This window comes from Alexandromys fortis, unplaced genomic scaffold (genome assembly GCF_014885135.2).
Source record: "Alexandromys fortis isolate MF-2015 unplaced genomic scaffold, M_Fortis_MF-2015_v1.1 scaffold_28, whole genome shotgun sequence".
In the NCBI taxonomy this organism is placed as follows: Eukaryota; Metazoa; Chordata; class Mammalia; order Rodentia; family Cricetidae; genus Alexandromys; species Alexandromys fortis.
Window position 1 is genome coordinate 13061481 of NW_026067901.1, and position 22645 is coordinate 13084125.

The window sequence follows — 22645 nt, forward strand, 5'->3', positions numbered from 1 at the left end:
AACATTGACTGCTGTTTTTTTCCCCCCAACAAATTAGTATTGAATGCAACTAAGACACATTTACTATTTTATGGTTCTAGACTATCATAGTTATGAGTATTATATTGTGTTATATATTATATTATGTATTATAGGTTAGGAATCCAGCTGAGCCCCATTGGACTAATAAGGAATTTATCATTAAGTCTTTCTGACTATCAGGTTTTTTTTACGTCTTACTGACCCAGGCTGATAGTCCACCACTCCTTTTGTTTTGTATATATTCGCATGTGTGGGTATGTACACCACAACACCCATGTGGAGGTCAGAGGAAAACTAGTCAGAGCTGGTTCTCTCCACCCATCATGTGGGTCCTGCACACCGAACTCACTCAGACGGCCAGCTTGGTGGCAGGCACATGAGCTGAGTTATCTCACTGACCCACAGCCCTCATATCTTGAGTGCTAGGATTACAGGTGTGCACCAGCAAGCCAGGTTGCTTTCCCACCTTAGAAACATGCACTGACCACACTCATATTCAACTCGTTTTATTTAGTATGGGCCAACTGGTTAGCACCCAGAACAAGAAACAGTGTCTTGGAGCCGGGAAACTGTGACTCACCCATCCAGTGCAAGATATCCTATACCTGCTGCTCAGAGGAGTCCCCACGTGGACAACGAAGATTACTGATGAGAAAACCCCAGTAATGTTCATGTATTTATTCAACAAATGCATTCTGGCACCTGTCCTGGAATGGACGCCAGGGAAACTGGAATGAATTGATTTGATGCTGGCCCTTTGGAGGCAACTGTGCGGGGTCAAGGGAGAGGGATTGCGAAGTGGCTAAGGACACAGTGCTTTGGCCAAACTCCCCAGCAGGCTTCCCAGGGAAGGTGAGCCTTGAAGGTGATTATGGTGTTGAAGCAGCAAGGATTTCAGGCAAGAGCCTGGCCTGGCAGTGGGGGTGCAAAGACATGGCTTCCGCGGAAGTAAGTGTAGCTGCCAGCTTTGGAGACCTCGCACACGCTAGCTGATGGCCATACCCTTCCCTTCACTCTAACAGCCAAATCTTAGCTCTCCAGACTCACAGTTGGTTACCTCAACATTCATGCTGTGTCCTCATTAGCAGATGGGGGGGGGCAGTCACAGGCCCAGGGGAGAGAAGAAAAAAGCCATTAATTTCCTCCATGCACACCCTTCTACCTAGTTGTATCCCCGCGTCGTCTGTGTGTGTTTCCCCCCCACACACACACGTCATTCTGGGACCTTGGAAAGAGTCAGACTCAGGTCCTGCCCTGAGGGTGTTAGGGAACGAAGACACAAATCTCCAGGCAAGGATTGAACAGTGTGTCGTAACTGCCCATGTCCTACTCTGGAGTGGTCTCTCCATACCTCATGGTCCCAACCCACTTTACTGCCATACCTCCCATGGCATTCTTCCTTGGCAGAACTCTCTCCTCCGTTCTCCGTGGCGTAGCCTGAGTTTATTGGGCACTGGAAATACAGCTGTCAGAAGACAGGCTTGCAGAACACGTAGTGTTGCCGTGGTAAAATACCACGGCTTAAACAGCAGGTGCTTGCTGCATTCTCACCATCTGATGCCTGCCAAGCTCAAGAAAGTAACGGTGCTGGGTGATTTGGTTCCTGGTGAGGCCTCAAAGCCTCCTGCAGCTAGGCAATGAGATGGCGGGAGGGGTAAGCGTGCATCTATGTGGAGAAGAACAGGAGAACCTGGCAAAGTGGGGTTTTCAGTGAATGTACTTGAGGACACTGGGACCCAAAGGAAAGAAGAAAGCAGGAGATTGGGGAGAAGGGCACTCCAGGTGGGGTGGAGAGTCGGGGCAGAGCTTAACGCTTTGTGTAACTGCAGGAGCTGACACTGGAGACACAGCCACTTACCCCAGTACTGGGAAAGGACCACAGGGTGAGGTCAGAAGACGGCCTCTGGCCGCTGCTTCCCTGGATCCTCCTCTCTCAGCTTAGGAATGGATGCCCAGCTGGACCTTGGCCTTCATCAGAATCACGTGTCAGCTGACCTCATCCACCTCTGGCCTCCACGTACCTTCTCAACACAGGCGCTAAGAAGACAGAGAACAACTCCCCAGCTCCCCCTCCTCCCCACAGCGTGGGAACTGAGGCCTCCTATCCCACACCGTGGCCCCCAGGAGACCGACCACCTTTTGGAGGTGGCTACTTCTCGCTGTGTTCTGGGAAGCAAGTTTCCAGCAGAACCTCGGTGGAAGGTTCGGAAAGAAACGAGCAAAGCTGGTGTGGTGGAGACAGAAGGGATGCATAGGGCGGTGACAAAGCGCAAAATCAGTGTGGTGTAGAGGGGGAGGCTCAGAGGCGTGACTCTGCTGGAGGGAGGTCGGAGCCGGGAGAAGGTGGGCTCAGGGTGGGGGAACACGGGCAGCTGGGAAGGTCTGGAGGCCAAGAAAGGTATGAGAATGGTGTCGGGTAGACACGACGCGACAGGTAGTAGCGAGGCCGCGGTGGGCGTTCGAAGTTGGCAGAAGCTGGCCGCAAGGAAGTAGGCGGGGCTAGGAGAGGGGGCAGGACCAGGGACAACTCACCGCCTTAGCCGGAGATTGGGGCGGGGTTTTGAGAAGACGGGGCGTGTCGGAGGCGGGGTAGGGGGGCGTGCCCGTATCAGGGGCGTGGCCTGGGCGGCGGCGGGCGCGCGCGCGGGTGGCGGCGGAGCGGAGCCTCGCAGTGCTGGGCTGTGCTCCGAGGTCGGCGGCTGCGGTGGTGGTGACGGCGACGCGCATAAAAGCGGATTGTGGCTTCACTGGTGCTCGCGGCGGGCGGCGGCGGGGCGCGGGCGGCGGGGCGTGCCAGGGGCCCCCGCGGGCGCGGCGCGGGCGATGAGCCGGGGCCCGGCATGGCCTCCGCGCGGCCGCCGGGCCGGGCCTGTGCCTCGGCGTCCGCGCCCGCGGGGCTCCGGGCTGGGCCGGCCGCCTCCCGGGAGCCCGCGGACGGCGCCGCCGAAGCGGAGGAGCGCTCGTTGCAGCACATGCTGCGCGCCATAGCGGAGGAGCGCGGTCGCCTCAACCTGCGCCGCGAGGTCTGCGGCCTGGGTGAGTGACAGTGCCGGGAGCGCGCGCGAATGTCCGCGCGTGTCCACCTCCGCGCGTCCCCTGTGCTGCCTGTCCTCCGTGCGTTCCCACGGCTCTGCGCTCTATTTCTTGGGACTCCAAGTCTCAGTCTCATTTCGTTACCACAGAACCCCGAGCCCTATGTCTTTCCGTCTCTGTCTCCCTCTGACCGTCAGGATGTCTATCCCAGTTCCTCCTTCCTCTTCGGGTTTCTGCTACTCCTCTGTCTTCTCCAGGAAGACCTGGGGGGCCCACTGCTGCTGCGGGGAGTGTGGGCGTGAGATTTCGGAAGGTCTTTAGTCCAGCGCATAAGGCAGTGTGCCCTGATCGCATTCCCAGCCCACATGGAGGGCCGTGTCTCCTGTTTGCTGTAGCCTTTGTCTTTCTGCACCCAAAGGCCCTCTTGTCCATTAGCTCTACCAGGGACCTGTTGGGCCTCTGCCCCTTGACCCCACCTACTTGGCACAGGAATCAGGGCTTGCTGAAGCCTCTCCGATTCTAGTCTAAGGAATCATTCATCTGCTGGCTGGGGTGGGGGTGTCTCATTGTTTGAAAGGGCAAGGGACTGTAGGTGTGGGTGGGGTCGTCTTGGGCACGAGGTAATGCGTTTCTGATACATTTGCCTGTACCCATGTAGAGGAGCCCCCCTCCACTATAATCTTGGGCTTGTCATTTTCTCTGTAAAAAGACCCCTCCCTTCTTCATGCAAAGAATGACTTCATTCCCTGTTGTCAGTGTCCCCTCACCCCAACCACCCTCCCAGTGTAGGCTTGACTTAGTTTTTTTTTTGGGGGGGGGATGGAGATGCAGGGGTGACAGCCTTGTATTAATGCCCCAAAGTGGAAGTACACCTTGGGAAGGCCACAGAGTAGCAGGGACAGTGTAAAGCCTGGCACTCAAGGTCCCTTGGTAGGCCACGCCCTGGAGTCTTGGTGAGGACAGGAAGTGGATTTTCATTCTTTTTTGAAGCAGGGCCTGTTTAGCACCTGGCCTTCTCAGCTGTGGGGTCTAACACAGCGCACCTTGAGTGGAATTCTCTTGTCAGGCAGGTACAGCCACCTGGGGGTGTCTTCTGAGGTGGGGATGAATGAAAACGTGGCTTTTAGTGGTTTCTTCCAAAAGGTGTTCAGAGAATGATTTGTAGCTAATCAGAGTACCCTTATTAATGGACTCAGTATACGTGTATTTGAGCACCTACTGTGTGCCCGCCTGTCACAGGCAGCTGTCACTTGGCACAGAATGTCTGGATTGGGGAGGGTCCGGGGGACCATCTGTTGCAAGCTCCTCAGCCCTGTGACCTCTGCAGCTCCAGGGTGCCCCGTCACACTCCCCTCTGCACACACTTACCTCTCTTGTTCTTGACCTGAGGGCATCATCACTCTGTCTCTACTCACCCCTGGACAGCCTGCAGGGTCATTCTCTTAAGAGCAGTAAGCCCAGCACCTGGCCTGGCCTGGGAACTCCCCACATGCCAGGTGCTCTGTGCATGTCCTGTCGGTTCAACCCTGACACAGTACCGCCTTCGGTAAGCAGGAATATTAGGAGTCTTGTTCAGGGGCACCCAGGGAGGAAGTGGCACAGCTGGCTGACCGCTGCCTAGTCTGACCCCAGAGCCTCCCCACATCCCGCTGTGCCTGTTAGCTCGCCCAATGACCGGCACCTCCCCCACCCTTCAGTCCTCTCTCATCTACCGTTCCACTCTCCCGTTCTTAGACACTAGTGTTTTGAGGTTCTGGACGTCTGTGTGTGCTGCATGGGAAGGCTGCATGGGAAGCTGTTCCTACGCATTTGCCCGTCGTGCACTGCAAGTTCTCCTTTGAGTCTCTGCTCCCTGCTGTTGCCTGGAACCCATCCTCCATACCTAGTCCTACAGCCCTGTCCCCTCTGCCCTAGACGATTGGCACGGCTGTGGCATTGTAATGAGCTGTGTGGCTGTCCCTTTGGCAGTCAAGAGCCAGGAGGGCATTTCCCAGTCCTTATGTTGGTACCTAACTTGGGGACACAGACAGAGCACGAGCCCAGTAAACATGTCGGGAACAAATGAAGCATTTCCCTGCTGTGTGGATGGCCAAGGAGAACTGAGCCTCTGCTTCTTAGAAGAGGCTGCTCTTTTCACATGAGAACTCTGACGTTCAGAGAGGAAGGGGCAAGCCTGATAGGGGCTTACATCCCAGTTGGGTTAGAGCCTTGCATTAGGTACTTTTTGAGTTGCTGTGATGGAGTACCTAACAAAAGCAACGTAGGGAAGGACTGGTTTGTTTTGGCTCAAGATTCAAGGATAGAGTTCATCGTGGCAGCAGGTGCTTGAGGTCCCTGGTCTGCACCGGAAGCAGAGAGAGATGGATAAACGCTGGCACCCAGCTCATGGTCTCCTTTTTATTCAGTCCAGGACCCCACCCCATGAGTTAGGTCTGCCCGTATTCAGTGTGGCTTTCCCCACACGGATTAACCCAATGCAGATAATCCCTCAAAGACTTGCCCAGAAGCTTGTTTTTTAAGTGACTCTAGATGCTGTCAAGTTTATGGTGGAGATTATCGATCAGAGGCCTGATGCTTGGCCCTTACGCTCAGAAGGTAGGAACTCGCAACTCTGTCCGAGTCAACACCTGGCATGCAGTCAGTTGCCCGCTCAGCCTGTGGGTCGCAGTGCAGTTTTGTTTGGTTGTTGTGTTTCAGTTTTGTACCTCGGATTCCATCTTGTCATCCTCACTTTACCGCTGTGACAACCTGTTGGGTCTATTAATAAATTTATTGGTGTTGGGAATTGAACCGAGAGCCTCATGCTTAGTGCTAAACACATGCTTTATCACTGAGTGACACTCCCAGCCCATTCTAAATGAATCTAGGTGTTTAAGTAAAGCTTGTTACTCAGAGCTATGCAGTGTCCATTCAGGCTGAAGTGTCCTCCTCCTGAGGTGGTTCTGAGGTGTCTAGGGGCAGCTATTGTCCTGTCTGAGTCAGTGTGTGTTTATGAGCTGGGATGAAATTGCTGGCCCTACCTGCATAAGGATGGTCACTTGGCTCTCAGGATGAAAGGCACCTTGTAGCTACATACAAATCTGATTTTTTTTTAAACTCTCTTCTATGATGGTCTCAGTCAAAATAATTTTTTGAGCACTTGCTGTGTGCCAGGGATTGAGGCTGGTCCTTCCTTCACTGCAAGGACACGGTCTCTCGGAAGAGAGAAGAGAGCTCCATAGGTGATTGCTAGGTTAAGTAAAAACCCTGCTGCAAGCAGCCAAGGTTGTGGCTGCCCATACAAGATTTTGATGTTTCCCTAGGAAACTCCTTATGGCTCCCAGGGAGCTCTGGTTTCCCTGAGTGGTTTGGTGTCCACGCATCTGATGCAGCCACCCAGAGACCCACTGCTTCTCGTAGGGGTGGGGCTTCTCCTGGGCCCTGGGTGGCAACATAGGCAGGGTCCTTCTCAAGTAGGCAGTTTGCTTCACCAGCCAGTGTGGGTTCTCGGGGGGCTGGGGTCCACGTCTTGCTGCTTGCCTTTGTCCCTGTTTTGGCTGAGTACTTCCTCAGGCCTGGCTTCTGGGAGCTTTGTAGGTGTGACTTTGGGCCTGGGCAGGTGTTACCGTATGGAACTCTGCACACACTGTGCCATAGGCCAGATGCTCTTGCATCTGTAGCATTTTCTGTAGCTTAGCTCTCCCTTCACCCTCTTTCACAAGGCGAGGAAGCTGTACTTCAGAGGGGATGGGCTCTCCTGGGGTCACAGAGCTGGGAAGCCTGGCCAGCTCCAGCTGATGCCAGTGAGAGGCAACCTGGAGAAGGTTGAGGAAAGAAGGAGGAGCTTATGCCTTCAGGGAGGCAATGCTCTCACGTGCCAGGTTCCTGGGATCACCTTTTGAATTGGGGTGGGCCCTGTGCAACCCCAGCTGACCTGGCATTTTTTTAGGCAGATGTAGCTGGGTTTAAGTGGTGGCTGGGGATTCTGTGGGAGGTATGGCTGGAAGGGAAGAGGACTATGGGACCCCAGCCAAGCACTACCTCTATGTCCTGACTTTGAACAAGGAGACAGGCTCTGTAGATACTTTGGAATTACATAGAAAAGCAGCAGGTCGAAAATGAACCATGGTATGATGGCCCAGCATACGCTCTGGTGGACCAGCCCAGGCTGAGCTGATGCCCGGGGTAAGGACGTCTTTGGGATGTCTGCTCATAGGATTGCTAAGAAAGGGAAGGTAGTCCCAAGAATGGGGGTGGGCTAGTGAGCTGAGGGCAAAGCCTCTGAAGAGACAGCTTCTTGTTCCGAGGTTCAGGCTGTGTTGCAGTCACTGGGCAAGTCTTTCTTGGGATGGCAGTTCTTCAACCTGATGGCTGCTAACTGGTTGTGGGCCAGCATGGTGGAGGAAGTGTGTCTGTGCAGGGTGGTAGCACACTGTTTTCAGTTCCTGGGCCTATTTTCAGGCCTGTGATTCCACCTTCTGCTAGTCCTAGGACTGGAGCAACGTTGAGGCACTGGTGAAGTGGAAACCCCGTGTCCTCGAGGGCACCTGAGGACTCTGGGCTTTGGGCTCTAAGGAGACCGTGGTCACAGCTGCACGGCCATCTGCAGCCAGCCTTCTCGGCATCGCGGGGCCCGGGTGGCAGTACTGTGCTACCCTGCTCTGTGGCTTGGCTGAGTCATTTCCCACCCTCAGGCTTCTGATGCAGAGGCTCCCTCCTCCTTCACTGAGCTGGGAAAGCTCCTGAGTATCAGCTGAGCCAGGAGTCCACTGGGGAGAAGCTAGCTCCATGGGACGCTTCTTAAAAAGCATGCTCCAAGTCACCAAACTAGCCAAATTAAAAAGAGCTAATTTGCTGGTATGCTAGCACGTGCCTTTAATCCCAGCACTCAGGAGGCAGAGGCAGGTTGGTCTCTGTGAGTTTCAGACCAGCCAGGGCTATATAGTGATTGATACCCCGTGTAACAAATGAATAAATAAATAAAATAATTTTTAAAAGAGAAGCAAATTTTCTGGATACAGTGGTATGCAACTGTATTCCCCAAACACTGGAGGATCACTTTGACTTTGAGGCCTGTCCAGTCTATGCAGTGTGTTTTGAGTTAGCCTAGGCTGCTTATGAGATCCAGTCTCAAAATTGTGTAAACGTCAAACATTTTAAATTAAAAAACCCAGGAGCTAGAGAAAATGGCTCAGCAGCTAAGAGCACTGACTACTCTTCCAGAGGTCCTGAGTTCAATTCCCAGCACCCACATGGTGGCTCACAACCATCCATAATGAGATCTGGTGCCTTCTTCTGACCTGAAGGCATATGTGCAGGCAGTACACTGTATACATGATAAACAAACAAACAAGTAAATAAATCTTTAAAAGTATTAAAAACTCAACAATAGTTGAGTGGCTGTGACATAATTTATCTAAATGGTTTTATCTCGTTAGTAACTTAGCTCAGCTTCATGAATAGGTTTCTATATTGGCCTAGAGTCTGACCTCCAAGGGTTGGGCTAGGGCCATTGCTAGAGGACAGATGCTCACCAAATTCACAGGGAAAAGTTTTAAACATTGGTGCCAAACAGAAAGGAAGGGGAACTGAAGTAGGGAGTAGTAGTGCGTGCAAGGAACCTGGGAAGAAGCCCACATTGAGAGATCATGTGTGCAAGAAGCTGAGGAGGGAGTGTACTGAGATTGTGTGTGCAAGGAGCCGAGAAAGCAGTGGCACCAGATGAGGCTCACAGCCAGGCACCCTGTTGATCTGCTAGTCTCCAGTCTGTTCCCTTGAGAGAGCTTTGCCTCGGATCTCTGGATTGTCCTGTTTCTGGGGGCTCAGAGCCCTTTGTTCCCAGCTAAGGATGTTGAGCCCTGGGAGCTGGGCCTGTGATCACAGCCCCGTCTGGCTCCCCATGACACCTGCATGTCCACTTGACCCCCTCCCACACTGCATGCCCACCAGTAACCAGCAGCACCTGCCCCTCCCTTCTACTCCTGGTTACACTTACACCCCAACCGGGCTACTAAGTGTGCAGTCTTGCAAGCCATGCCTCTTTCCATCCTCGTAACTCTGAGAAATAAGAACAGATTCCACATTTTGTAGAAAAACTAACAGGAAAAAATGGAGCCCAGAAGCCAGGCGGCAGTGGCTCCTGCCTTTAATCCCAGCACTCAGATCTTTTTGTAATAAGCACTTTTAGCTGAGCCATCTCCCCAGCTCCAAAGCCTCTCACCTGGCAAGGGATAAGACAAACCCCCAGCTGGCTTATTCATTTATATGAGAAAGGGTTGTGGTATATATGAGAGCCGGCTGCCCTTGATCTCAGGACGAGCCGCCCACCTCATCCTGCCCAGGACTGGGATTACAGGTGTGAACCACACATGGCCTTGATGCCTTCAATACTATTTAATGTTGCTGCCAAATGACTAGTGTCCGCCTGAAGCGGTGTGTGTGAAGGGAGAGTGTAGTCTTGGTCTCTGCTGGGTGATGGTGCTGTTCCTGTCTATGGAAACCTGAGTGTTTGGGCAGAATTTGAATGTTGACAATACTTTCCACACTTGGGATGAAAGGAGACCCCAAAGCTCTCTCCTCTCAACAGCTGGGATTGCCTGTAGACTCAGAGAGAAGCCTAATCTTCACCAGAGGCTCTCACCTTCACACTCACCTCTCCTCACTGCCGAGGCGCCGTTCCTGTAGTGGATGGCGTAGAAATTCAGTGAAAGACAGTGTGCTTGAGGTGGCTTTGGGCTGGACTTGTGTCTTCTAGATCTTTCTAAAAGCTTTGCTTCATAGGTACCTTTGCAGCAAGAGCCATAAGAGACCTTTGTGCTTGAGAGAGTCTCACCTTCCTGCAGTTCCTGCCTGTCCAGCCCATGTCTTTTTGTTCATTTGTTTGTAGACAGGCTTATAATCTCAAACTCACCCTGTTGTTGAGGATGACTTTGAATTTATGATCCTTCTCTACTTCCCGAGGGCTAGGATTACAGCTGTGACCCACCATACTGAGTCCTGTATGTTGCCAGGATGGAACCCAAGGCTTTGCAAACGATAAGCACAGCACTTTACCTACAGAGCCTTATCCCCTCTCCAGTGCACATCTGTGTGTGTGGCTGTCACTGTCGTCTGAGTTTGCAGCTCACGGTTTTCTGAAGCCAGCGTGTAGAGCTGAACCATGATTCACCCTGCCGCCAAGAGCATGGAGCTTACTGGAAAGGAGAGGCCTGAGCAGGAGGGCAAAGCGTGAGCTTTCACACCTGTGGCTTTTCCACTGCCCCGTGCATAGATGAATTGATGTCCAGACAGTGGTCTTTTGGCCTTGGGAAGTGGCGGAGTGTGGAAGCTAACTGAGGGGGATTCCATCCACACAGCCATGGAGAAGTCCTCTATGCTGGGTGAGACTTCTCAGTGGTGCGCTTACTTTGGGGTCACCTACTCTTTGTAAGTAAGCCAGGTTAACTCATTGGTCCCCAAGCTGGCCTTTGGTGGAATCGTCCTTGGCTTTGCCTTGGGACCTATAAGGAAGGGAGGGGTAGAAGTGTGTTTCCTCTTCCATGGGGAGAGTTCTCACAGCACCCTCAGTATGTCCTAGGCCACAAGCCCAGAGATGGCCTTCCTTGTCCTAATTCACTGGGCAGTGCCAACTTCAGTGGTGTTGCTGAGCCATCACCCTCCATCTGTGTGGCCCACAGTAGCCACCTGTCTGTCACTTCTGCTGGTCACACCTTTAATGACTTCTTGATGCTCTTAGTGCTTAGTGCTCTCTGCTTCTCTTGATGACTCAGGAGGTTCCAGGACTCCTTCACTTTGCTCTGCCTGGAATTGTCTTCCTGCCAGTCTATTGGACAGCTCAAGGCCCTCTGGAGCCCTTCCTGGGACTGTAGGAACTTGCCTCCACTCCCTCCTCCTGTTCCTGTTTTGCTCCCAAAGGGAGTGCCTAGATGACTGTGAAGTCAGGGGAAGACCCAGGGCTGGTTAGCACTTGGGGTCTTCCCAGGCCTGGAGGTGCACTGAGCCCTGTTTTGTGTGCTGCCACCAGGCTCCTCCCCATACCCACCTGTGCTCCTTCCAGTACCAGCTCTACTGTGTACCTTCTTGGGCCAGCTCAGTGGACAGTGCCCAAGTCACCCCCACAGGTACTCAGGGAAGGATGTGGAGCTATATCGGGTGTGGGGTTTGATGGAAGAGGCCTCTTGAGTGTTTGGGGAGCAGGCCCTTTGATGGGGGCTACCTCCTGAGCAGAGCCACAGTGGGAAAAGAGATTTCTTTGATTAAGGGTGGGTTGGGCTTTGGGTGCCTACCTTCAGGGAATGAGGGGTAAACTACACTAGCCTCAGGGCATCTCGGAGATGGTCTGTGGGGATAGGGTGCAGTTCCTTCCCATCAACTCTTGGTTTCCTCTTTAGTGAATGAGGAACCAGTCACAACTGCCCCCTGAAGTTCTGGGACTTCTGCTTAAAGCCTTTTTTTCTCTCTCTCTTTGTTGTTGATTTTTTGTTTTGTTTTTTTGAGACAGGGTTTCTCTGTGTATCCCTGACTGTCCTGAAACACTTTGTAGACCAGGCTGACCTCAAACTCAGAGAGATCCTGCTGTCTCTTCATCCTCAGTGCTGGGATTAAGGGTGTGTGCCACCACTGCCAGGATATCCTGTTATGCTCTTTTGTTTTGTTTTTTTCAAGACAGGGTTTCTTTGTGTAGCTTTAGAATCTGCCCTGGAACTCCTCTAGATCAAGCTGACCTCGAACTCACAGAGATATGCCTCCTCTGCCTAATGAGTGCTGGGATTAAAGGTGTGCCCGGTATACCTGTTATGCTCTTAAGGACTGCTAAAAACCTCACCCCCTGTGGAAAGTACTGTTGGCCAGCAGGGCCATTGCTTAAGGCCATCAGTAAGTAGGACCATGTGTGTGCTTGGGTTCCAGGACAACAGACATGAAGGAAGAAAGACAAGGTAGAGGTGCAATTCAGTCCTTGGTGTCTTCCCATCCTGTGAGAGCTGGGACTCCACATTTGGAGCCTCAGACAGAGTCCCCGTTGACTTGCTAGGGCTGCTGACTCAGGAGATCCAGATTCTGCCAGTCAGGGAGGTGGGGCTGGGATTCCAGAGTACTCCTGCCCCCTTCCCCCAGCTCTCCTGGGAGTCCTCTCCCGGCAGGGAACCTGGTGGGATGAATCAGCCTCAGCTGGTGCTGCAGCTGTGCTCAGCTGAGGTCACCCTCTTTCCCAGGGCTCTGTCAGGGGAGCCCCGCACCCAGGAGAGTGCTCTGAGCTGCAGAGCTCTCAGCGACCTGCACTGCTCCCTTTCTGTAGGGAGTGCCACCCCGGCTGGCACAGGGAGCCAGTGAGACTTAGGGGGATTGAGGCGGTTGCTCAGGCACTCCCAGGGGCAGTAGGCAGGAACCTAAATCCCCTGGATTTGAAGCTGTGGCTGTCCATGCTCACACTTGGACCCAGCTGTATCAGAGGCTGCCCCTTGGTGCTCTGTTCTTTTCTGGACGGCCCTGTCCTGGATTGGCACGTGAGGAAGCACCCAGACCCTGGTTTCCAGAGGATGGGTAGTCGCAGAAGTGAGAGCAGAAGAGGGAACTGAAAGAGAATTGGTGAAGTGGGCCATTCCAGGAGGAGGAAGTAGCTCTGTGTGGAGCGAGGGATGAGGGATGAGGGATGAAGAGCCTGCGCCGAGGATCACTTGGCAGTGGGAAAGGTGTGTTTGGGTTTGTTTTGTTCCCAAAGGGAGTGCCTAAATGCTGTGAGGTCAGGGGAAGACCAGGGCTGGTTAGCACTTGGGGTCTTCCCAGGCCTGGAGGTGCACTGAGCCCTGTTCTGTGCACTCGTTCTTTATCTGAGCACGTGGGAAAAGCTTAGCGCACTTGGGCACACCTGGGCCCTCAGAGCCTGCAGCCAGCTGGTGCCGGGCCCAGTGTAGACAAGGTGCAGCTACATGGATGGAGCTACGGTACCTGGATCCTGACTGGCGCCTGGCACAGACTGTACGGTGAAGAAATAAATGAATAGTGAGGCCGAAGTTCCTAGCCTGAGTGCTGACCTCTGCACTGGTCAGGGAGAATCTGGGGAGGGTAGGCTCTGGTGTCTGAGGCTGGGACTCAACTCCTGCCCTGCAGTGCATGAGTGGAAGGAAATCCATGCACTTCCTTGGAGGGGGATAGTGACTGGGCTGTGGAAAAATAGCCTCCAGCCTGGAGAGATGGAGGTGCTAGGTGGTTATCTCAGGAGGCCCACAGTTCCCATTGGCTCAGGGCACCCTGGGAAGTGTTATAGAACTAGATGAAGGCTACTATAGTGGTGACCCGCAGAGGTGGGGGTTTGCATCTGGAGACCTCTCAGTTGATAAGATGTGCCAGGGAACATCACAGCAGTCTGGAGGCAGGCTGTGGGTGGTGATGTGGCAGTTGCTCTGCTGTGCTGGTCACATGGGTGGTTCTGTGGCATTGCTGCCGCACAGGGAGCATAAAGGATGGCTTTGTGGGACCTGGAATCCTGCAGGCTGCCCCAGAGGAATCTCACACCCTCCCTAGCAAGGGGAGGGCTGCAGAGTGCATGACCTTGCTAGGCAGCTTGGAAGTCAGCACCTGGTTTCCTGACTGTGAAGTGGGTTCTGAGGATTTTCATTGTGTTCTTGTGGATGGTGGTTTTGGGGTGTGTGTGTGTGTAAATTTGCCTTAGTGTCTCTAAGTATACACCATGTGATCATGTGTTTGACATCACATTTGCTGGCCGCCTACCTCTGTCTAGCCAGGTGCAAGGACCCTCATAGGTGGGAAGTGAGAAATCACTGTGACAAGGCAGGAAGGGGCCGAAGGGGTGGCCTTGAAGGCAGATGTCTGTGGGCAGTGGTCTGATCCTGCCACAAAGCTGCTGTGGCATGCCTGACTGGTGACTCAGGCCTTGTGCCTCAGTTTCCCATCGTGTGAATGAAGATCAGATCAGAATGGGCACTCAAAAGGGATCCAGCCCCAGGTGTAGCCAGTCAGAGGCACCCTGGCATGGAGATGAGTGTGCAGATGGACCCCAGGAGCTGAGCACAGAGCTGCTGTCACAGGGAGGTGTGGCCTCTGAGGAGGGCCAAAGCTGGCTACTGCATTTAGGGAATGCAGGGCAGATTTGTGGGTGCTGTCTGGAGAGTGTAGCTCATGTGGTACAGGAGCCTGGACTTCCTGAAAAAGATACCTGACCAGTTCAGCCTGATTTGACCATCCACATCACCCACACCCTCCACTTCCCTTGGGATTGCTCACATGGGACCTGAATGACCAGTTCTTCATCCAGGGCCTCATCAGGGCAGCCTGGCCTCCTAGGACAGCTTTGTGCTTTGTGTCCCAGTGAGGAAGGGCCCTCAGCACCCAGGCACAAGATGATAAAAGGCCTATTGAGGCCACAGAAGCCTATTCATCCTGCTCAGAGGACCAAGGGTCACCCTTTGGACTCTCGTCAAAGAAAGTTGACTCCCTGGCCTCTGCTCTTGGGAGGCGTCCAGAACCCAGTAGAAGCCACTGCTAGCCAGGTGTGCTCTCGGGAGGACCTTGTCCGTGCAACCCATGGGGTGATTGGGTCCAGACCAGAAGCTACATGCATATGCCACAGAGGAGAGATACCATCCCAGTGCCCCATCCCTTGTCAGACTGTTCAGAGGTTTATCCTTGGAGGGTAAGCACTGACTGGCAGCCAGAGTGTCCGAGGTTGGCTCCTCCAGCTCCAGTTCCTGGCTAGGCTGGGCTTCTGGGCTTTTCCTGTCCTCCCTTGGCCCAGGTTCCCCTGCAATGACCTTGAATGCTGCTCCAATCACTTCTGTTCCCTCTTTGCCTTCTGATCTTACAGTTTCCACTGAGCCCCCAGCTGAACTCCCCTCAGTGGGCCAGAGCACATACCCTGCATCCAGCCCTTGCTCCTAGCCTAGCTGTGGGCTCCATCTGCCAACAGCCTGATCAGGGGGCACTTGGGGTGCTCCACACTCAGCAGTGATAGGTGCTGGGTGGGTGCTGAGTTCTTAACTGTGCTCCTGGGTAGTCTCTCCTTGCTGCAGCATCCCTTTCTGATTAAAGCAAAAAACAAAACACCTGCCAATGGAATTGTGAGATGGGAGGGAAGTTCAGCATGGTGCCTGGCATTCAGGAAGCCTTAATGTGTTTCTAAATCTGGGACAGAAAACTGGGAAACAGGAAGGAACCTCAGCTCCATGGCTCCAGAGTCACTCTGGACATTTGGATGTGTTCTTTCAGTCTTTGTAGGCATTTAAAAGCAAAGCAAAACAAAACATGTTCTTATAAGTATTTATATATGTTCACTTTCTGTGCTCTGTCTCCCTCTCTTGATGTAAGTAATTTTCTAGTCATTAAGTTGTATTACATTCTGGCATTTGCTAACTATAGCTGCTGAAAATGTCTTGGTTCCTTTTTATTTGTGTGTGTGTGTGTGCGCGTGCGTGCTTTGGTTTGTTTTTATTTTGTGTGTGTGTATGTGTATTGTGTAGAAGCCTAAGTTTGACAATGGGTATCTTCCACAGTTTCCCTCCACTTCATTTTTTGAGACAGAGTTTCTTACTAAATCTTGGGCTGGCTGATCTGGCCAGACTAGCTGGCTGGTTAGCAAGCCCTGGGGATTAGCCTGTCTCTCATCCCTGTGCTGGCATTCCATACGCACATGGGTTCTGGGACATTGTCAGGCTTTTGTGGCAGTCACTTCACTGGGCCATCTCCAGAATCCCTGTTTTGGTTACTTTTGTTTGTTTTCTGAGTTGGGGATCTTACTGAGCAGTCAAGGCTGACCTCCAATTCTCAGTTCCCCTGCCTCAGTCTCCTGAGTGTTGGGATCATATGTGGGCATCATGTTCAGCTTCTTTTGGTTATTTTTTTTTTCAGATCAACTTAAGATACAAAATTCAAAATATATAAGACAATTATTTTTTATTGTTTTTTTTATTGAGCTATATATTTTTTCTCTGCTCCCCTCCCTTCCTCCCCACTTTCCTTCTATCCTCTCCCATTATCCCCACACTCCCAGTTTACTCAGGAGATCCTGTCTTTTTCTGCTTCCCATGTAGATTGGATCCATGTATGTCTCTCTTAGGGTCCTTTTTCTTGTCTAGGTTCTCTGGAGTTGTGAATTGGAGGCTGGTGTTTCTTTGTTTTATGTCTATTAAGTCACTTATGAATGAGTACATAGGATATTTGTCTTTCTAGGTCTGGGTTACCTCACTCAATATGGTGTTTTCTAGATCCATTCATTTGCCTGAAAATTTTAAGATGTCATTTTTTTTCTGCTGTGTAGTATTCCGCTGTGTAAATGTACCACATTTTCTTTACCCATTCTTCAGTTGAGGGGCGTTTAGGTTGTTTCCAGGTTCTGGCTATTACAAGTAATGCTGCTGTGAACATAGCTGAACACATATCCTTGTGGTATGACTGAGCATCCTTTGTGGGTATATACCCAAAAGTGGTCTTGAGGTAGGTTGTTTCCTAATTTTCTGAGAAATTGCCATACTGATATCCAAAGGGGTTGCACCAGTTTGTACTCCCACCAGCAATGGAGGAGTGTTCCCTTTACCCCACATCCTCTCCAGCATAAGTTATCATCAGTGTTTTTGATCTTGGCCATTCTTACAAGTGTAAAACAGAATCTCAGAGTTGTTTTGATTTGCATTTCTCTGATGGCTAAGGATATTGAACATTTCCTTATGTGTCTTTCAGCCATTTTAAATTTGTCTTTGAGAGTTCTCTGTTTAGGTCTGTACCCCATTTTTTATTGGATTATTTGTTCTATTGATGACCAGTTTCTTTATGGGGTTGGTGAAAATCTTTTTTTTTTTTTTTTTTTTTTTTTTTTTTTTTTTTTTTTTTTGGCGAAAATCTTTTCCCATTCTGTAGGCTGTAGTGAGGAGGTGAGCAGGCCTGCTTTTCATCCCGCCCTGCCCCCGCACGGCTAGCTTAACAGCCGAAATAACAACACACAAATTGTATTTATTTAAACTGAAAACGTGTATGTGTGTGTGCATATGTGTACATGTGTGCGTACATGTTCCTGTGGCAGTGTGTATGTGTGTGTACTTGGGGGTATATTCATGTGGGAACCAGAGACTGATATTAAGGATTTTCCTCAATTGTTCTCCACCTTTCTCACTTTAAAAGATTGATTTATTATTATTATTTTTAATTATGTGTATGCCCATGTCTTGTGTGGGTATGAGCATATGAGCACAGATGCTGGAGGCCAGAAGAGGACACTGGATCTCCTGGATCCAGCTGACAGTTGTAAGCTGTCGTATGGGTGTTGGGAATGTAACCTGCGTCATCCAAGAGCAGCCAGTGCTCTTAACCATTGAGCCTTCTCTCCAGGCACAAGGACACTACATTTAACATCAGGAATGGGAATTGGACTTGACTGTGATCATGTCTTATTTCTCTCTTGAACTATAAATAGATGTGAATACATTGGTAAGCCTAATATAAGATTATTCTTGCACTGCTAATTAAATCTTGTTTAGGCAGTAACATGTTCTTAGTGGATTTCTGGATCCGGTCTAGTACCGCAGTTAAGATTTATTGTTGCTGTTTTGAGTCAGAGTTTAATGTAGTGTTTGCTGGTCCTGAATTCATCAGTAGCTGAGGATGACCTTGAACTTCTGATCCTTCTGCCCCTGCGCTGGGATTACGGCTGCTAACTGTCACACCAGGTCTGCGTTTAAGGTTTTAATGTTGATCTCTATGTGGTTTTATTGAGTATATGTGCCTGGACATGTTGTCTTGGAGTCAGTTGTCTATCTCATAAAAAGAACGTACAGGTTTTGTGGGCTCTAGTAATGTGTGAGAAGCTGGAGTTGCCTGTGAGCCGACAGCACTGCCCTCCTGGGGGTGTATGGAGTCAGTAATGCGGCAACATAGCAGTCCTTGACTTCTCCATGGCGACTGCAGGAATCTTGCTGATGGGGAAACTGAGAGGTTGGGTCACTTACCCAGACAGGCAGAAGGCAGGAGCGTGGACCAGAGCAATTCTAACTGGTCCCATAGAGGCTTCTCCAGCTTGGCAGTGGGATGGCCTGTGCATGACAAGCCTCATCAGATAGCATGTCCCCTTTCTTTTCAGTGAGTGTTTGAGAACCATCTCTGTGGAGGATAACTGAAGTCTGTAAGGTGGTCCACTGCAGAGAAGTGGACCTGCAGATCCTGGCACAGGAAGCATCCTGCCCACATATTTCTCGGTGTTCCTTGAAGCTCCAAGCACTTCAGAGCACATTGGCTGCTGTGGCCACTCAGACAGTGACAGGGAGGACAGAGCTGTTCTTCGGGGCTCAGAGCGCGAGGAGGAGCCACCCGTTCACCACATGACCTTGGGAGCTCCTTAGGCTCATGATTTATCAGCTAGGAGGACCCTGGCTCTGCCCATGTCTCTGTGTGGGATGATGGGGAAAGCAAGTTCTCTTTTGAGGAGCTGGGTTTGAGTCTCAGCTCTCCAGTCTGCCAACTGAGGCCTCGTGTTGAAAAAAAAGGCTGGGAGTGTGGCTCAGTTGGTGGAGTGTTTATGTAGTATGCATGAAGGCCTAAGTTTGGTCCCCAGGACCGCATAAACCCAATGTAGTGGTAATATGCCTGTCACGTTTGCACTTGTGAGGTAGAGGGGGAGTTCAAGGCCATCCCTGTTCATAGCAATGTGAAGGTCAACCTGGCCCACATTAGCATTGTCTCCATAAAAATAAAAAAACTGGGCATTGTGGCACATACCTTTAATTCTATTACCCGGGAGGCAGGGGCAGGCAGATCTTTGTGAGTTCAAGAACAGTCTGGTCTACATAGCAAGTTTCAAGACAGCCAGGGCTCTGTAGAGAGATCCTATTCACCCATCCACCCACAATATATTGAATGACTGACTTCACACTATGTTGAGGTTGTCCTCCTGAGATTGACAAGGGGGTCTGAAGGGTAAGGGCCAAAGTTCTTTATAAACTGCAGAATGTGGGGCACAAACTGACACCGTTACTCTGCTCAGCCCTGTGCTGTGGAGCTGCTGGTCCCTCACCCATCTCTTCACCATTACAGTGCATAGTGAGGTGGGGAACCTGCTGCTGCAGAGGCAGAGAACCCGAGGGTTAGGGTTCGGGAGGCCCAGGTCTGGTGCTCCCCACTGTGTGCCCTTTCCAACTGTCAGTTCAGGAGAATCAGAAGTTGCTGGGCAGGAAAGGCAGCTGTTTGACGGCCCTATTTGGAGTTGGCTATTTTGTTATAAGATATGTATGCCTTCCCAGTGAGAAGTCATTCCAGCACTCAGAGATCTAATAAGGGGAAAACTCTTTAGTAAAAGCACACAGCCCATTCTGGCTGATGCACAAAAGGGAGCTGGCCCCAAGCAGGAATCTTTGTCTACATAGGTGCATGGCCCCGTTACACTTGGAGCAGTGACATGTGCTCCAAGAGACAGTGCGGTCTGGTTGTCGGGACAAATGGGGAGATTTACAATGTAGAAATACTTACTGTCATAGTTATCCCAAGACAAACCAAAGCTGCTTTTCCTGGGCCAGTACCAGAGTTGTCCTGCCCGCCTGGCAGAACTATGCTCTTCCCAGTAAGAGGCACAGGGCTTAATTTGTGTTGTCAGCCCAGGTTGTCTCTGAACTGCCTGGGAGAGGCACACTCCCTTAGTTAAATTTCACTTTTGTGTAACAGTATTTCCTGAGCAAGTTCGCTGCTCCATCCTTACCACCTCCATTTCCTCCTTCAGCTGGAGTTAGTTTTTAACCTAATCATTCACGGGAGAGTCTGTTGCCATCCCACATCCCTGCCAAAAGACAGACATTGCAAAGTGCTGAGAACCATCACCTGACAAACAGGTCTCCAGCTGGGCCTGAACAAGGTGATAGACGCTGCTCTGCGTTTCAGACCTCAGACAGTAAACAGCAGAGCTGTCTGACAGCAAGCCGGTCTCCGGCTCACAGACTGACCTCAGAATTCCACAAAGGTCAAAGAGGTCAGGCTCAAGGCTGTGTTCTGTTTGGGCGTGACTGCCTCTGGTGGTGCCTCTGGTTAAGTAAAATGCCTTAGACAGAAGTCCTCATGAAGCAAGGTTGTGAATCGATTGCCTGATGACAGCGTGGCCAGAGTTGCTCACTCTTAGCCTGCCCCTCGAGTTCTCCTGGAACTAGAAATCACTTTTCACTGATTTCCCACCCCGCGAGGAAAACTGCCCCTCAGGACTCCAGCTTGGGAGGGAAGAGCCCGGCGGCTGAGAGCTGTCCGTGGTGCTGCCCGAGTGAGTGGCTCAGCTTCAGGCTGTGTCTGCTGCCCTGGGGCTTGCGTTTACTGAACTCTGGTTGGTAAACCTGCAGCCTCTGCCAGCAGAAGTGGCTGGAGGGTGGGAACAGATAGGGTTCTGGAGAAAGGTCTGTGATAGCCAGGCAGCTCCCCCAGGGGATTTTTTGCTGAGCAGACCTGGGGAAAAGAAGAAAGAAGGACTTATCATGGGAGAAACAGCAGGCCAAGAGTTCAGTTGCCTCTTGTGTGTTCACTGACAGCTACTGTGCCACAGGACCAAAGGAAGCCAGGAGACTGTCATTCATTACTTCACCCCACTGGTCAGAGAGGCACACAGGGCAGCTGCATCCAAGTTCCTCACTTGCAAGGTTCTGGGAAGGTGGAAGGTTACTGGAGCAGTCCAGGAGGGAAACAGTTGGGACCAGGATCATGTTGTAGGATTTCAAAGCCTGCATTGCTCTGTGTCCCCAGGGGTTAGCAATTCTATGTCAGATCTACCTTGCTCAGCTTCTGGGCATGGAACACATCTCTGAGTCTATCTTTTCCTCCCTGTGAAGAGGACTCTCTCCCTCCCCCTGGATGCTCTCTAGGCTTGTGACACCAAACCATAGATTTAGGTTTGTGGAGAAGGGAAGACAGGTGGTGAGGCTGACCGGATCCCACTGTCCTGTCCCTGCAGCTCCTGGTTCCCTGTGGTTTGTGGCGCAGTCAGTGTGTCTACAGCTAAGTTTTGCCTTTTTACCTGGTGACCCACATTCCTGTGTCTGTACGTGGTCTTCACAGCTTTTACAGGGAGGTGTGACTGAGGGTGTGGCTTAGGAATAGAATAGAAGGCTTGCTTAGCACAAGTGAGGCCCTTGGTTTGGTTCCCAGATCTTCAAGTAAGTTAATAATCAAATAGTCAACAGACATTTGATTTAGCATACATACTGTGATTTGCCTAATTACTGGCAAATGCCAATAATTGCAGAATCCTTCCCACCTTCTGAAAGTTAATTTGCTCTCGTTACCACAGAACAGTATGTTTAGTTTTGTACATTTTGTTTTGCTTTGTTCTACTTTTTTAAGGTTTACATATTTTTATTTTACATGCATGAGTGTTCTGCCTGCAAGTATTTAAGTGTACCCATATGTGTGTAGTGCCCAAGGAGGCCAGATCTCCACAGCGGGTGCTGGATCCCTGGAACAGAGTTACAGAGCTTCTTTGTAGGTGCTGGGAACTGAATCCAGGTCCTCTGCAAAAGCAGCTAGTGCTTTTAACTGCTGAGCCTTCTCTCCATTTCTATTACTTTATTTTTTAAAACAATCACCCATTTATGTTTGTTTGTTTCTTTGTTTTTTGAGATGAGGTCTATTATAAGCCTGATGACCTTGAACTCTGGAGTCTGGGTTACAGGTGTGTGTGGTCATATCCAGCTTCATCTGCTTTTTATGCCTTTAATCTTTTTCCTTTTTCTGAAACCCCATATGAATTTAATCATACAGAATTTAGGCTTGTGAGCCCGGCCTGTGTGTGTGATCATTCTGATCCACCAAGGTGCTATGGGGAGTTGTAAGCCATTGGCCAGTTCAGCTGTGTTTCCTGTGTCTACTTTCCTGGTTTCCATGGGGGCTCTCAGGAAAAACTCTGTGCACATGTGTGTGTTAACCTCTCTGTGGATACACGCCTCGTTCTCTAGCTTTATAGGAATCTTCCTTTTTTTTTTTTTTTTCAAGACAAAGTTTCTCTGTAGCTTTGGAGCCTGTACTGGAGCTAGCTCTGTAGACTGGCCTGGAACTCACAGAGATCTGTCTGTCTCTGCCTCCTGCGTGCTGGGACTAAGGCATGCAACCACTACTGCCTGGCTGAATCTGATATTTTTTTTAATATTTATTTATTTATTATGAATACAATATTCTGCATATATGCCTAGAGGCCAGAAGAGGGCACCAGACCTCATTACAGATGGTTGTGAGCCACCATATGGTTGCTGGGAATTGAACTCAGGACCTCTGGAATAGCAGGCGATGCTCTTAACTACTGAGCCATCTCTCCAGCCCCTGAATCTGATATTTTTAAGAAGGCAAAATTTTCCTTTAAAAACACCACTAGGCGCCAGGCAGTGGTGGCACATGCCTTTAGTTCCAGCACTCAGGAGGCAGAGACAGACAGATCTCTGTGAGTTCGAGGCCAGCCTGGTCTACAAGAGCTAGTTCCAGGGCAGGCTCAAAAGCTACAGAGAAACCCTGACTAGAAAAACCAAAACAAACCAAAACAAAACAAAAACCAAAAATAACAACAAAAAAATACCACTTGAGGGACTAGAAAGATGGTTCAGAGGTTAAGAGCACTGGCTGCTCTTCCAGAGGACCCAGGTTCAATCCCAGCACC

The 22645-nt window shown here is 50.9% G+C and overlaps 1 protein-coding gene across 3 annotated transcripts in view; it reads left to right on the forward strand.

Annotated features, from left to right (window-relative positions):
- The first annotated feature begins 1950 nt into the window (after positions 1 to 1950).
- Positions 1951 to 22645, forward strand: part of Kiaa0930 (KIAA0930 ortholog) — a 36276-nt gene continuing 15581 nt past the window's right edge. Inside the window, exons 1-2 of one of the 3 annotated variants that reach the window (XM_050129416.1) lie at positions 2667 to 2804; positions 2913 to 3057. In XM_050129416.1, the coding sequence (XP_049985373.1) occupies positions 2994 to 3057 (64 nt within the window). In that variant the 5' untranslated portion in view covers positions 2667 to 2804; positions 2913 to 2993. Of the gene's footprint in view, positions 2249 to 2660; positions 3058 to 22645 lie in introns of those variants that run through there. The other 2 variants (XM_050129398.1, XM_050129406.1) reach the window with 2 other exon arrangements.